This window comes from Asterias amurensis, chromosome 9, assembly GCF_032118995.1.
Source record: "Asterias amurensis chromosome 9, ASM3211899v1".
NCBI lineage: Eukaryota > Metazoa > Echinodermata > Asteroidea > Forcipulatida > Asteriidae > Asterias > Asterias amurensis.
The window spans coordinates 7,366,632-7,379,640 of record NC_092656.1 but is presented as its reverse complement, the minus strand read 5'-3'; the positions used below and the strand labels follow the sequence as shown (position 1 = coordinate 7,379,640).

At 40.5% G+C, this 13,009-nt stretch overlaps 2 protein-coding genes across 2 annotated transcripts; both read left to right on the top strand.

The window, feature by feature from the left end:
- The first annotated feature begins 1,100 nt into the window (after window positions 1-1,100).
- LOC139942283 (uncharacterized) lies at window positions 1,101-6,312 on the top strand. Its single transcript, XM_071939087.1, has one exon. The coding sequence runs from the start codon at window positions 1,624-1,626 to the stop codon at window positions 3,277-3,279; it is 1,656 nt and encodes a 551-aa protein (XP_071795188.1). The 5' UTR covers window positions 1,101-1,623; the 3' UTR covers window positions 3,280-6,312.
- Window positions 6,313-8,128: 1,816 nt separating this feature from the next.
- LOC139941802 (uncharacterized) lies at window positions 8,129-12,188 on the top strand. Its single transcript, XM_071938424.1, has one exon. The coding sequence runs from the start codon at window positions 8,129-8,131 to the stop codon at window positions 9,881-9,883; it is 1,755 nt and encodes a 584-aa protein (XP_071794525.1). The 3' UTR covers window positions 9,884-12,188.
- The last annotated feature ends 821 nt before the right edge of the window (window positions 12,189-13,009 follow it).

Genomic DNA, 13,009 nt, shown 5'->3' with positions numbered 1-13,009 from the left:
TTTGGTGTATCCCAACAAAATTATGCATTAAATAACACACCTGTAAAAATTTGAACTCAGTATTGGTCGTCGAAGTTCCGTGATAATAATTGAAGGAAAAAAAACACCCTTGTCGCAAAAGTTGTGTGCGATCGAGACCTCAAAATCAAATTCTGATGTCTCGAAATCAAATTCAAATTTATTTGAGTGAGAAATACTTCTTTTTCAAAAACTACGCTACTTCAGAGGGAGTCGTTTCTTACAATGTTTTATGCTAACAATTATTTTGATTATTACCAATGGTGTCCAGTCCTAAGTACCTATTATGCATGCTTGCCCTGGGTCGATTTGTGAGAGTAAAATTTTCTTTTAACCATTGTTTTGGTGCTGCTATACATTGTTTCCAGTAAAAAATGATTGAGAATCAGTTTGTCTGTATGTATAAGGAAGCATGCATGATTTTTTCACAATCCGCCCCCCCCCCCCCCCCCCTAAAAAAGGGACGAAGTCGAGGTAAATTATCAAGAACCAGGCCTCGGCGGGTTTAAACCACAAGTTGAAAACCGATTCAACACACTTTGATTCCCATTCATAAATACCTTTTCGGTCAAAAAACATCAACACTTATGGTCAAAAAGTAAATTAAAATTTTAATTTTCGATGATTTCTTTCAACACAACACCCCTCCAGCTATGAAATGGTAAGTCCAGTCAAGGCCCTCGGGTAAACAACTCCTTATAAGGGAATGCTGTGCGCGTCACGGGTATCGCGTGATGTGATACAACTGTCTCGGCCGTTGCTCTCGACCAATAGGAATGAAGAAACTGTCTTATAAGCACAGGTGCAAACTCGCGTGTCACGCCCATGAGTTAACACTTTTTACTGGTCATAAACAAAGGTTTATACACACCCACGTGACGCGCTCTCCACAAAAATTAATAGGAATAGCGAAACTGTCTGAGGTACTTATGAATGTCTATTAATGGACCATTACTATAAACTCAGAATGAATAAAGTACATCACTACAACAGAATGCCACCAAATACAGTCATGGCAATTTGGCAGGGAAACTTCCTGGTACACCGGGGTAGGGCAAGGGTAGGTCATAATACACCACGCTTAGTATAAACGGAAAAAGCAAACCACATTTCCGGTATAGACTTTATAATGAAAAACAAACGCCTATAAAAAAATAAACAATAGGCCCTTTTCGAAACCACGCCTTCGGCGGCTCCAGACTTGGGTCAGGCTAGCTTGGGCCTGCGGTTGTTTCGATAATTAATTTGCGCGTGCTTGGCATAATGTGCAATAGTCAGGGCTTCATACGAGAGAACGGAGCCTGAAGCCGAATCCAAAGCCAAAGCCCTGGCTTCGAAAAGGGCTTGTAAGTATACGAGCGTTTACAGGGAATTTTTGTTTCCGGAATAAAGACAGCGTTGGGCATCAAAGTGTTTGTAAATCTTTCATGAACATTTTGTAGTCTTCTCGACAACATTGACGTGTTTGTAGTAATTCTGGAAGGAAACCGCTCTACTGTTCCACCGTTCTACTGTAAGCTTCGCTGGCCCCCACGAGCACTCTCCTACGAAGGCCACAGACTCCGTATTTTGTCATAGGCTCCTACTGATTGTAACTTAGCCGACATGTTTAACATTACTGATAAAACTGGGTGTGTTGTTGTCCTACTGTTTCTCGTGTGGATGACACGCCGTCATGTTCAGGCAGAGATAAGTGTGGATACTAAGCCGAAGGATGCTGCAGTTCATGAGGGAGAGAATGTAACATTCGAATGTGATCTCAGAAATGTTGATGGTTACTCTATCATTTGGGCGCATCGGTCAGACAGTGGTACCTTTACGTATCTTACGAACGATAGATCTATAACAGAAGCGAGTCCAAGCGTCAAAAAGCGCATATCCATCGTTGGTAACGTGGACGAGGAAGAGTTCTCATTAAGAATACAGAAAGTACAAATATCTGATAGTGGGGAGTATTCATGCCGGTATATTCCTACTGGAAGCGGCGGCCACCAAACCACTGCAGGTATGGCTTACCTGGTTGTACTGGTCCCGCCCAGTCTAGACTCGCCAGTATGTAGGGTAAACCCGCGTTCGGGGACTGGTGATACAGTTGGTGACGGGGTGTATCTTTTGTGTTCAACATCAGGAGGGAATCCACGCCCTAATATCACTATAACCAAGAGGAAAGAGATCATTATAGAAGACACTACCATTACCCATCCATACACGCTAATTGCTGAAGATAATGGAGTGACGTTCACTTGTACCATGGCAACACCTGCCCTTGATGTACCGCGTACCTGCTCTGTTATGCCGCTCGTGATATTACCCACTGTTACTATTAGCCCACTGTCATCTACTGAGGTAGAGGAGGGGGCTAGCATCACGCTCAACTGTAACGCTGAGGGCGTACCTAGTGTTATCGTCACTTGGAAAGTCTATACAACTAATTCTGGAGAGGCTCTGGCATCGGATACATATTCGCTATCCAATGAGGGCCACACCCTGTCTATGCAAGTCATGGAGACTATTATAGTGTATTGTGTTGCTAGTGTGCCGTCTGGACTGTCCAGTAATTCAACGGTGATTATTGAAGTCACGCCTCGAGAGGAGACTAATACTGAGGAGATCAACACACGGGCGTCGACCATGAACCCCAAACAGCCGCCTTCTTTCTCCTTACACGTCACGATTATCATTGTCGTAGCCGGTGTCCTGGTCGTGGGTTTCATCATTTTGATTCTGCTGATCAAATGGCAACAAAAGAAGAAAAGAAAGTCAATGATTCCCATTGACCCTAAAGTTGGATACAAAATGAGCGAGATTGAGGATGGCGAGGCAGGAAGACGGAACGGAACAAAATCCAACGATGAAGCAATCGGTGGCCAAGACGCAGGAAATGTCCTCCCGGAGAAATTCCCGCACGTCCCCGCAGTAGGAAGTGCTACCAGACAAGACGGACCCGAAACTGAGAAGGGCAGACCATCGCCAGAATCCACGCCGCATGGTGGCGCTGTGGATTCACCTCAAGACATGTCAGTCATCTACGCTCAACCCCAGAAGAAACCCAAACACCCAAAAGATCACAATGTTGGATCACATGAGAACATGTATAGCGCTGTTGCTGACGGGGAGGAGGAACCAGTAGCAAGCGACTCGGGGCTACTCTATGCTGATCTTGACTTGGATAAACACGGCGGTTCTGATAAAGAAAATGAGACACAACCAGAGGAAATCCATTCAAATGAACAAACTGTTTACGCATCGATTCGTACTTAAATGTACGGCACAACGTCGCGAGGGACTATGAAAGTCTATAAGGTAATAACAGTTTCGACTTGGCTAGACCTTATTAGAGCCTTGTCATACTGGCGGCAACATTTACAGGCAACTTGGAGGCCCATTTGCAGTGCGTGCGACATGTTGGACCACTAGTAACACATGGGTCATTTTGCGAACAATGTCTTACGATATCCACTGGACTGTCCCAGGAAATTCTGTCCGCCGCAGATTCTGTGTGCCCCCCCCCCAAACGTGGACTCGGGGGATGATTCAAAAGAAGGCGATATCATATATTATCAGTAGAAGTTTGTACACAGTTCGCCATGGGGGGGGGGACGAACCACCGGGGGACAGGCTAGAATCTTCTGCCGGCCACAGCAGAACTGGTTGCCTGTAAATTGCCTTGTGTGACATAACCTTTTTGAATACCCGCGCGTTTTTTAAGTGGCTCAATGCCGGGGGAGGGGGGGGGTGGTGAAGCCAAGTCACGTTAAAAAGGGGGACTACTCTTTCGATTCATGGTAACGCATCAAACTACTCATCCCTTAAAGGCAGTAGACACTATTGGTAATACTAATAATTGTTAGCATAAAAACTTACTTGGTAACAAGCAATGGTGGATTAACACATTGTGAGAAACGGCTCCCTTCTGAAGTGACGTAGTTTTTGAGAAAGGGGTTATTTCTTCCTTGAAATTAAAAAGCTTCAGGTCTGATGTCTTTTTATATTTTGTATGCATCTGAAAGCACAAAAATGTGTGTGGTTTTTCTTTCACAAGTCTTTTGCAACTTCGACGACCAATAGGCCCCCCTATGAGTCAAAATTTGGACAGATTTGGTATTTTATGCATTATGCTGGTATATACCAAGTGAGAATACTGGTCTTTGACCAGAGGTGTCAGGTGCCTTTAAAAAGCAACGGGGTAAAGAATGATTTCTTATTTTATTTTTGAAAATAAGAAGGGAAAAAACAGAGGTAAACAATGAGTTCATTGATGTTTTTCTCCTCATTTCCCTTGATATACGAGGTACATTTTATTTGTCTCGAAAGTCCGCCTCATCCCATGATTTCTCTTTATTATGTTCCTATAGAGGGGTTCTACCGAAGTATTTAAGGGTTGAGGGGGAGTCATAATCACGCCTTACTTCATTAGAAATTAGTCAAAATATGACCTGTATAAGTCAAAATAAATGAGTTATGGGCCTACCCTACGGTCCGCAACTATGTTTTGATATTCTTTTTCTTTTACACAAAAATTACTTACTCACAATTAGATGTATATATCTGTTGTTTGCGACAGCTTAAGACAATAATAAGAATTAAACAGCTGTAAAAATGTATAACAATAATTACTTATTTTACCCTAAAAAGGGAAGAAATGTGCCTTTTAATATCAATATTATAAGTGTTGGCATTTACAATGACCGATTTAAACATGCTATGTCAGATTTTTGGCAGATTTGACCCCAACATTTTGATTTAAAATTCAATAGGTATTTTGATGGGGGTCGAGAAAGTTACAAGCTTTCATTTGAGCCATTGCTCGAAAAAGTCCGCCAATTATTAGTAGTAGCAGTGAAATCAAGTGCTCAAAATTAGTTTTTGTCGGTATCCCGACAATCACGTGACCAATTCTTATGTGTTTTATACGAAACGTTTTAAATTGTTGTCATGGTTCCTGACCATTAAAAGTAACAGTTACAATTTTTTTCGTCAGAGCGGGTGATACTCTTTGAAATACCATTCACTCAAAAAATCTATTTTTTAATGTTTGGGACCAAAAATCTGACATAGCATCTTTAATCAACTCCTGTAACGATCTGTTTAGGCTTATGATTATTAACTCCGATTGAAGAAAACTCATTGCTAAATAGGTTCTCGGATAATTTCTCTGATAATTTCTTTGATTCCTTCAAAGTTAACAACGAAGTTGAAACAACATTTTTTTTTCGAGTGAAAACCTTTAGTGCCAAAAAGGGATACTGCAGAAGAAAAACTAACAGTATACGTAGTCGTTTTACAATGTATGTTTTCCACAAAATGCTGGTTGTAGTTCCGCTTTTTCTTGCTCATCAAAAGAAAGTATTCGTTTGAATACCAGAGGGTAAAAATAAATGCAAACTGTCTTGTATATATCAATGCATTTTTGAGTTGTTTAGTAAGTGCAATATTTTGTCAATTTTTTAAATTACAAAAATGATAAAGTTGAATTTAGCTGTTACAAACTGCTTCCGAACAAAAATAGGCACATGCCATGGGTCTCGGAGCAAATAAAAAGTTAATGACCTGACGTTTTTATCAAATAATACTCTATTAATGGCAAAATATATCGTTACACAGCACAGCTTAATTAAATTTATTTATCGTAGCAATTGATCTACACAGTGACTATCGGGAAACGGTTTTTATAAGACAAGCTTGACGCCATTTTTTTGAGATTGCACTTTGAGTTTGAGATTGAAAGTAAATACCGTTGGTTTTTGGAACCGTTCCATTGTTTTAACCTATATAAATGTAGATTGTATACATAATGCAACAAACATGTGTAAATATAATTTTCAAAGGGTGATCGTGTTTTTTTTTTAAAATCCGGATCGGTTATGTCCACGCAGGAAGAATAATCCGCAATTGGAATACACAACTCTGAGAAACGTGTCTGACAGTAACGTATCTCTGATTAAAATTTTGAGGGATAAAAATTGATCTTTTTTTCCATAACCACATAACTTCATAATGAAATTATTCTCAAAATATTTTAAACTATTGAAAGCTGCAACATACATCTTTCTAATCAAGCTTTTGTGAGTATTAATTTAGTTTGCTGATTAATGAGTTATTGTTGCTTCACCCTGTAATCAAGTGTAACTATGGTAACTGTCTGTTTTGTTAATTTGGCATCCATTAATATGAGCTTCATTTATTGCAAACATGGCGCATAACTGATTAATGTACACTATTCTTGTTATTAACTCTTAAAGTTCCATTTCAGTCATTAAATTTTATGTATTACTTGAAATCGCTTGAACTGAAATAAAAATGCATAATATTTTTAATTAAATTACTATGTGATCATCCTCCTTCGAGTCCGAGCATGAATCTTGATAAAAATGGCCCAACATCTCTCGGCAAATACAACCAGGGCACTTTTTCAGGGCCTAAGTTATTATTAGAAAAAAACTCAAGTTGGACTCCAACAACCCCTGTGTCACAATTGGTCAGAATGTGTACAATGTACCTCTTTTCTTTGGCTGTCAAATCTTATATTATTAAATGCCTACAAGGTTTCAATAAGACCGACGATCTTAGTGGGGTGTACCACTAATTGAATTCCTCTAAAATGTCGCATAACCCAATGTGCAGTCTAGTCTGGTACCCTGACTGCGCAAATGAGTTTTTAGAACCAAACATTTTATTCTAACCGCAAGTTGTCGCAACTCTCAAAAATGCACAGCCCCGAACCACTATTTGCAGACGGCATCGTATGAACGGATGCTGACAGTTGCTATTCACATTATGGTAATAGTTATTCAAAAATCGGTTAGACCGCGTGTCCGGACATGTCCTTGTACCGCAATAGCCTACCAATACTGTACTCATGCGGCCATACTGAGACAGGCAGGTACCGGACAGCACGACAGAACAACGCACTTCAACTATATAGGCCTACAGTCGAGATGTTGAACTATTAAACATGGAAATAGAAACAAGTTTGTAGGATTGTAAACACATGCAACATCTTGTACTCGTTGTTGACTAATAAGCACCTGTTGTATTTTGTAGAGACAAGTCAAACTTCTCAAAAGAGAAGTTGTCAAGTCCCACATTCACTCCCGAGCAATGACAAATGTTTGCTTGTTCATTTATTTTAATCAACATTGGTCTTAAACTGCCTTGCGCATGAGCTACAGTTTAAAAAAACCTTAAAATCAAAACAAATTCTCTGAAAACATGACATAATATATTTTATTAAGGTTGACCCCCCCCCCCCCCCCCCCCCCCCTGGAATGGCTGGAACGGCTTGACCGAAATAATAATAAAAAATATTAAACCAAAGAAATTTGTTCATGGAAACGGAGAGCAAAACTGTACACACTTGTGGGAAACCAAAGTTTTACCAATATTTATTGGTTATTGTGTTCATTAAATATTGTCGATGACGTCGTCTTTCTGTTGACTTTGACGAACCGATAAAACCTTTTCTTCCACATCATTGATTTCTTCTATGGTCAGAGGTGACGCATGCATTGAGAGGCAATGACAAATATAGGAACCGAGATATTTGAGTCACCCCCGCATTGAGGCCAACCATAGGAAACAAACAAATAGCTCAAGGTTTTTAACACAATTAAACATTCCAACTTTACGCATTGTTGAAAAAAGCCGCCTCCACAGAACAAGTTTGAAAAGATAATTCAGTCCAGAAGATCATTAAGTGATTCGGCTTAGAAAGAAAAAGTTTGGAAATTTAAGCAGTTCACGAGCAACTTACAGTTTGAAAATACAGTCCAGAAAGAGATGTCAACATTATCATCAACAGTTTGGGGAAAAAATAGTTGACGTAGAAATATTGTGCACGGAAAGATGTGGACTAGGCCTATCAGTTGTACATAACAACTTACAGTTTGAAAAGATATTGAGTCGAAAAAAAGATATCGCCACAGAATTAAAGAAGTCGCATTAAGAGACAGTTTGGGAAAAAACACAGACTTACTCTTGCAGTTGACGAACAGCTTTACAGTGTTAACAATCAATCGCGAAGAGATGTCACCACACCATAAAAGAATGTCGCTTTGAGAGAACAGTTTGGAAGAAGAAAACACAGTTTAGGAAGGGATATCGCGATAAGATGTGGACTGTTTTTGCAGTTGCGGTGCTGCTTGCTGCGGTGACTTCCCAATTTAAAAATGCCGAAGCAATTACATTGGAAGAAGGCCCTCAAAGTCAGATCTTCGCTCAAGTTGGCGAAACTATCATCTTCAGTTGCGATTTTCGTGACGTCGGTGAGAGGACAGTTTATTGGTACTATAGGGAGGCCAGACTCTATTTGAGTAACAATAGAGCTATCTACCGGCGGGTACCGGACGCCTTGAAGTCTCGACTGTCCGTTATTGGCGATGTGAACTTAGAACAATTCAACTTGAGACTGGCAGACGTCAGGGTGTCAGACAGCGGGATTTATTTTTGCCAATATGCATTTGAAGGAGGTTTGGCTACGAATGCTGGGAGCTCTAACCTCACAGTGTTCAGTCCACCTAGTCCCCAGTCACCGGTGTGCAGTGTGGAGTCAGGAGCGATTACCTACGAAGTGGGAGACACTGTGCTTCTAAAATGTGAAGCAGTAGCTGGTATCCCACCACCTCAGGTTGCTTACAAGAGAGCCGACTCAGATGAGGTCTTGGTCGGGCCAACTGCTTCTTACATAGCATTTCAATACCAACTGCGTGCTGAAGACAATGGCATGGATTTCATCTGCGTCATGACAACCCCCGCCTTAAAGGAGGCAAGACAGTGCTCGGTACAACCACTGAGGATTCTACCCACAGCTCTAGTCACGCCCTCATCGGCGGCCGTCTTACAAGGGGATGGAGCATCATTGTTTTGCGATGGATATGGAGAACCGAGTATAAGCTATGGATGGTATATACAGAATACCAACACTGGGGGAAACCTCCCTCAGGATCGCTACACAATATCCGACGATAGAACATCAGTGGAGATTCTTGACATTCAAGAGGACATCAAAGTGATTTGTGTTGTTACTACACCCAATGGACTAACGGCTAACTCAACAGGTTTTATTAGATTAAATGAACAGGAGGTGAGTACAGTGTTGAGTAAAACGGAGGGGCAAACAACTTTTTCGGACATGGTGTCTACTGACACAAATTCGACCGTACCGACTGAACTGAACGCTACCCGGCAGTCCACCGCTGACTCTGAACTAAGCACCACCCGACAGCCCATCACCTCCACTGCAGAAGCCCAAATACCTATCACGCTTATCGCTATCATTTCAGTAATTCTTGTTGTATTCTTTGCCATAACAGTTGTCATAATATGTTGCATGTGTCGTAGGAGAAACAAGAGGAGGTCAGTACCTCGTGAGGACTATCCAATGACCGAGCGAGGCAATACATACGAGGAAATTCCTAATAAACCTCAACAGGAGCAGTCGACCAACTTGCATCAGTCCTCACCTGCAAGTACTCCAGCAGCTAACCCTGTATACGCATCCCCTAATAAGCCTAGACGTGGTGTACCTCAAACCGCAGATGCAGAGTTGTTCTTCCCAAAGTCATACGTTCCTTTGTACGCAACTCCCAATCGCATCAGAAAGCCAGCGACTGATAACAAGTCTATACCGACAGATGGCTTATACGCGCAGCCCACACCTCGCTCAAAGAAGAAACTACTGTCGACTGTATTGTGGGGGCTTGATAAGAATGGGTACAGTATTGTCAAGAGGGATGACGTTGGGGAGCCAGACTCTGGTGTTGTGTATGCTGATTTGGAAATGAAGGCTGGTGCTTCTGTAAGCTCGAAAGACTTGGCGGCAAGTCCAGTTAAGGAACAGACAGTATACGCCCAGATTCTCTCATAAAGATAAACTATCAACTGTATGTAACTTGAATCTGAACTTGATACGTCAAGTCATCAAGTCGGGTACTGAAGTCAGGCTTTGTTGAATGCAGTGGACACTACTAGTATTACTCAAAATATTAGCATAAAACCTTACTTGATAACGAGTAACGGGGAATAGTATAAAACATTGTTAGAAACGGCTCCCTCTGAAGTATCGTAGTTTTCGAGAAGGAAGACATTTTCCACGAATTTGATTTCGAGACCTCAGAATTAGACTTTAGGTCTCGAAATCAAGCATCTGAAAGCACACAATTTCGTGTGACAAGGGTGTTTTTTCTTTCATTATTATCTCGCAACTTCGACGACCAATTTTGAGCTCAAATTTTCACAGTTTTTTTTATTTTATGCATAATATGTGTTGGATACACCAAGTTGACAATTACCAATAGTGTCCAGAGTTTTTACACGGAAAAGGTAAATAACAAGCCTTTAAATAACAAGTTTTTATGTTAAAGGCAAAGTTGGTCCCTTTTTTTTTAACTGTCGATTGTTCTAATCCTTAAAAAAATGTGGTTTTATTTAACATAAAACTATATAACCTGTTAAAAATGCGTAGAGTAAACACAATTGCGGACCAAGTCGTGAGTTTGTACGTTTCACAAAAAGATTTTTTTGTTTTTTTTCCGGCAATGCCGACCAGGTGTATTGCTGCTGAATGCAGAAAAACACTTTTTGAAACGTACCAACGCACGACTTGGACGTACATGTACTTTGCACGTGCATTTACTATACGCATTGCAGGCAATGTCTGCCTCGATTGACGTCACAAAAGGGGTAGGCGGAGTCAGCCCCCCAAACAACTTTATATATTTTTTAAACATATAAATCATGACAAACAATTACTAAAAAAAAATGTTTATTGTTCGTGAGCATATACTCTTATGTTTAAAAGAGAAAAAAAAATCTATTTCCAGGTGACTTTAAGGGCAGTGGACACTATTGGTACTAACTCAAAATAATAAATATCACAAAACCTTTCTTGGTGACAAGTAATGGGGAGAGGTTGATGGTATAAAACATTGTGTGAAACGGCTCCCCCTGAAGTGCCATAGTTTTCGAGAAAGAAGTAATTTTCCACGAATTTGATTTCGAGACCTCAGATTTAGAACTTGAGGTCTCGAAATCAACCATCTAAACGCACACAACTGCGTGTGACAAGGGTGTTTTTTTTCTTTCATTGTTATTTCGCAAATTTGATGACCGATTGAGCTCAAATTCTCGCAGGTTAGTTATTTTATGCATATGTTGAGATACACTAACTGTGAAGGCTAGTCTTTGACAATTACCAGTAGTGTCCACTGCCTTTAACAAAATAACTAATATTATACATGCTCAATTTCTTAAATTGTGCGTGGAACAGTGGGAATTTTATTTAAAAAGAACTTGGCGGCCATTTTGTTTGTGGTGCGTTTATGAATAAATAAAGCAATCAATCAGGAATACTTTGGTTTGGCAATGCAATTGTAATTTCATCTGCATACAACTGTTGTACAGAAATTCTTTAAATTGTTAGTAAATTCTTCTTCCACTTGACTTAATTTCACTGTGAAAACAATCCTATAAAACCACTGGTTCCTGACCGTGGCACAAAAGGGGAAGTTATTCAAGCAAGGAATGACCAAATTCCAATACAATTTATGTTTCTGTTAAGTCATTGACCAGGATTTAGATGTAGCCTGCCGCTATGGTTTGTGCATTTTTGTTAGTCATTTCCTACTTGTTAGACCATTACAAATCTATAGTTGTGTGGGATGCACAACAAACGTATATACAGCAACAAAGTACACGGATGAAAATTTTGTTCGTCATTGACCAGGATTTAGATGTAGCCTGCCGCTATGGTTTGTGCATTTTTGTTAGTCATTTTCAACTTGTTAGACCATTACAAATCTATAGTTGTGTGGGATGAACAACAACACGTATATACAGCAACAAAGTACACGGATGAAAATTTTGTTCGTACAGTTTGCAAATTTGACTGAAATTAACTGAAAAAGCAGACTCAATGTTTATACACTTTTAAGTAATAAATACGTTGGTGAGTTTCTGCACTTTGATTGGTCGAAGACTGGTAAAGTTTGACGTTTTAACATGTGATATGGAGACCACTTCTGCGAACTTGCGAAAAAAGGTGGCCCCTAAACAAGCACATGTGTTGCGTAAAAGCTTATGCGCATTATGTTATGCAGAGAACTGAATTAAACAATAAAACTTTCATTAACGCGAATCAAAATGCATCATTTACCCTCGATATCATCAACAAAGTCGAGGTTTTCAAAGGCAAACTCAAAGCAACGGGATGAGGCCCGATATTGAAGCAAATGCACAGACACTACAAAAAAGTATCACATCACAAACCAACAGTGATTCATAGACCAACACCACCGGAAGCAAGTCACAATGCCAAAACACGATTATTATTCAACAAGGATATAATTATATTATCACAGGCGAACTCCACCACATAGACCAATATGACACACTTTTGAAGCTTTATCCGAATCCTCGTCTCGTTGCCTACAAAAAGACACCGGTGTCAGATGCAATTGTGTCCGCCATGCAATACTGTCCGCTCCAGACACTTTTGCATATGCAATCGTGTCCGGGGCTATGCAAAAACCGTCCGGTGGACATGTACATGACTTTACATGTATCATGTGCGCGCGTAAGCGAGCGTGCATGCACTGAACCTACGTACATGTATATAATGCAGCGTGAATATTCACGTATTTTTATGATTGCAGCGAATACCCAACAGCCGAACATTTCCCATGTCATTCATGACATGCACTTAGCTTGTAAAAAAAATGGAGAACGTGTTCCGTCGACCAAGGGCGTTTAATTTACTTCAAGGACGGTTTTGCACGGGTGCGGACACAACTGCATATGCAAATGTGTCCGGGTGGACAAAATTGCATTATGCAGCAGCGTCCGGGAGGACACGATTGCATATGCAAAACCGTCCGGCGGACATTATTGCATATGCAATCATGTCATCCGGATAGTATTACATAGAGGACATAATTGCATGCGACACCGGAAATGGTCACCGGAGCGAACGTGCCACATGATCCAACTTGATTTG

Bases quoted from the DNA above. Each gene is read 5' to 3' on its own strand.
- LOC139942283 (XM_071939087.1), top strand. From the start codon at position 1,624: ATGTTTAACATTACTGATAAAACTGGGTGTGTTGTTGTCCTACTGTTT.
- LOC139941802 (XM_071938424.1), top strand. From the start codon at position 8,129: ATGTGGACTGTTTTTGCAGTTGCGGTGCTGCTTGCTGCGGTGACTTCC.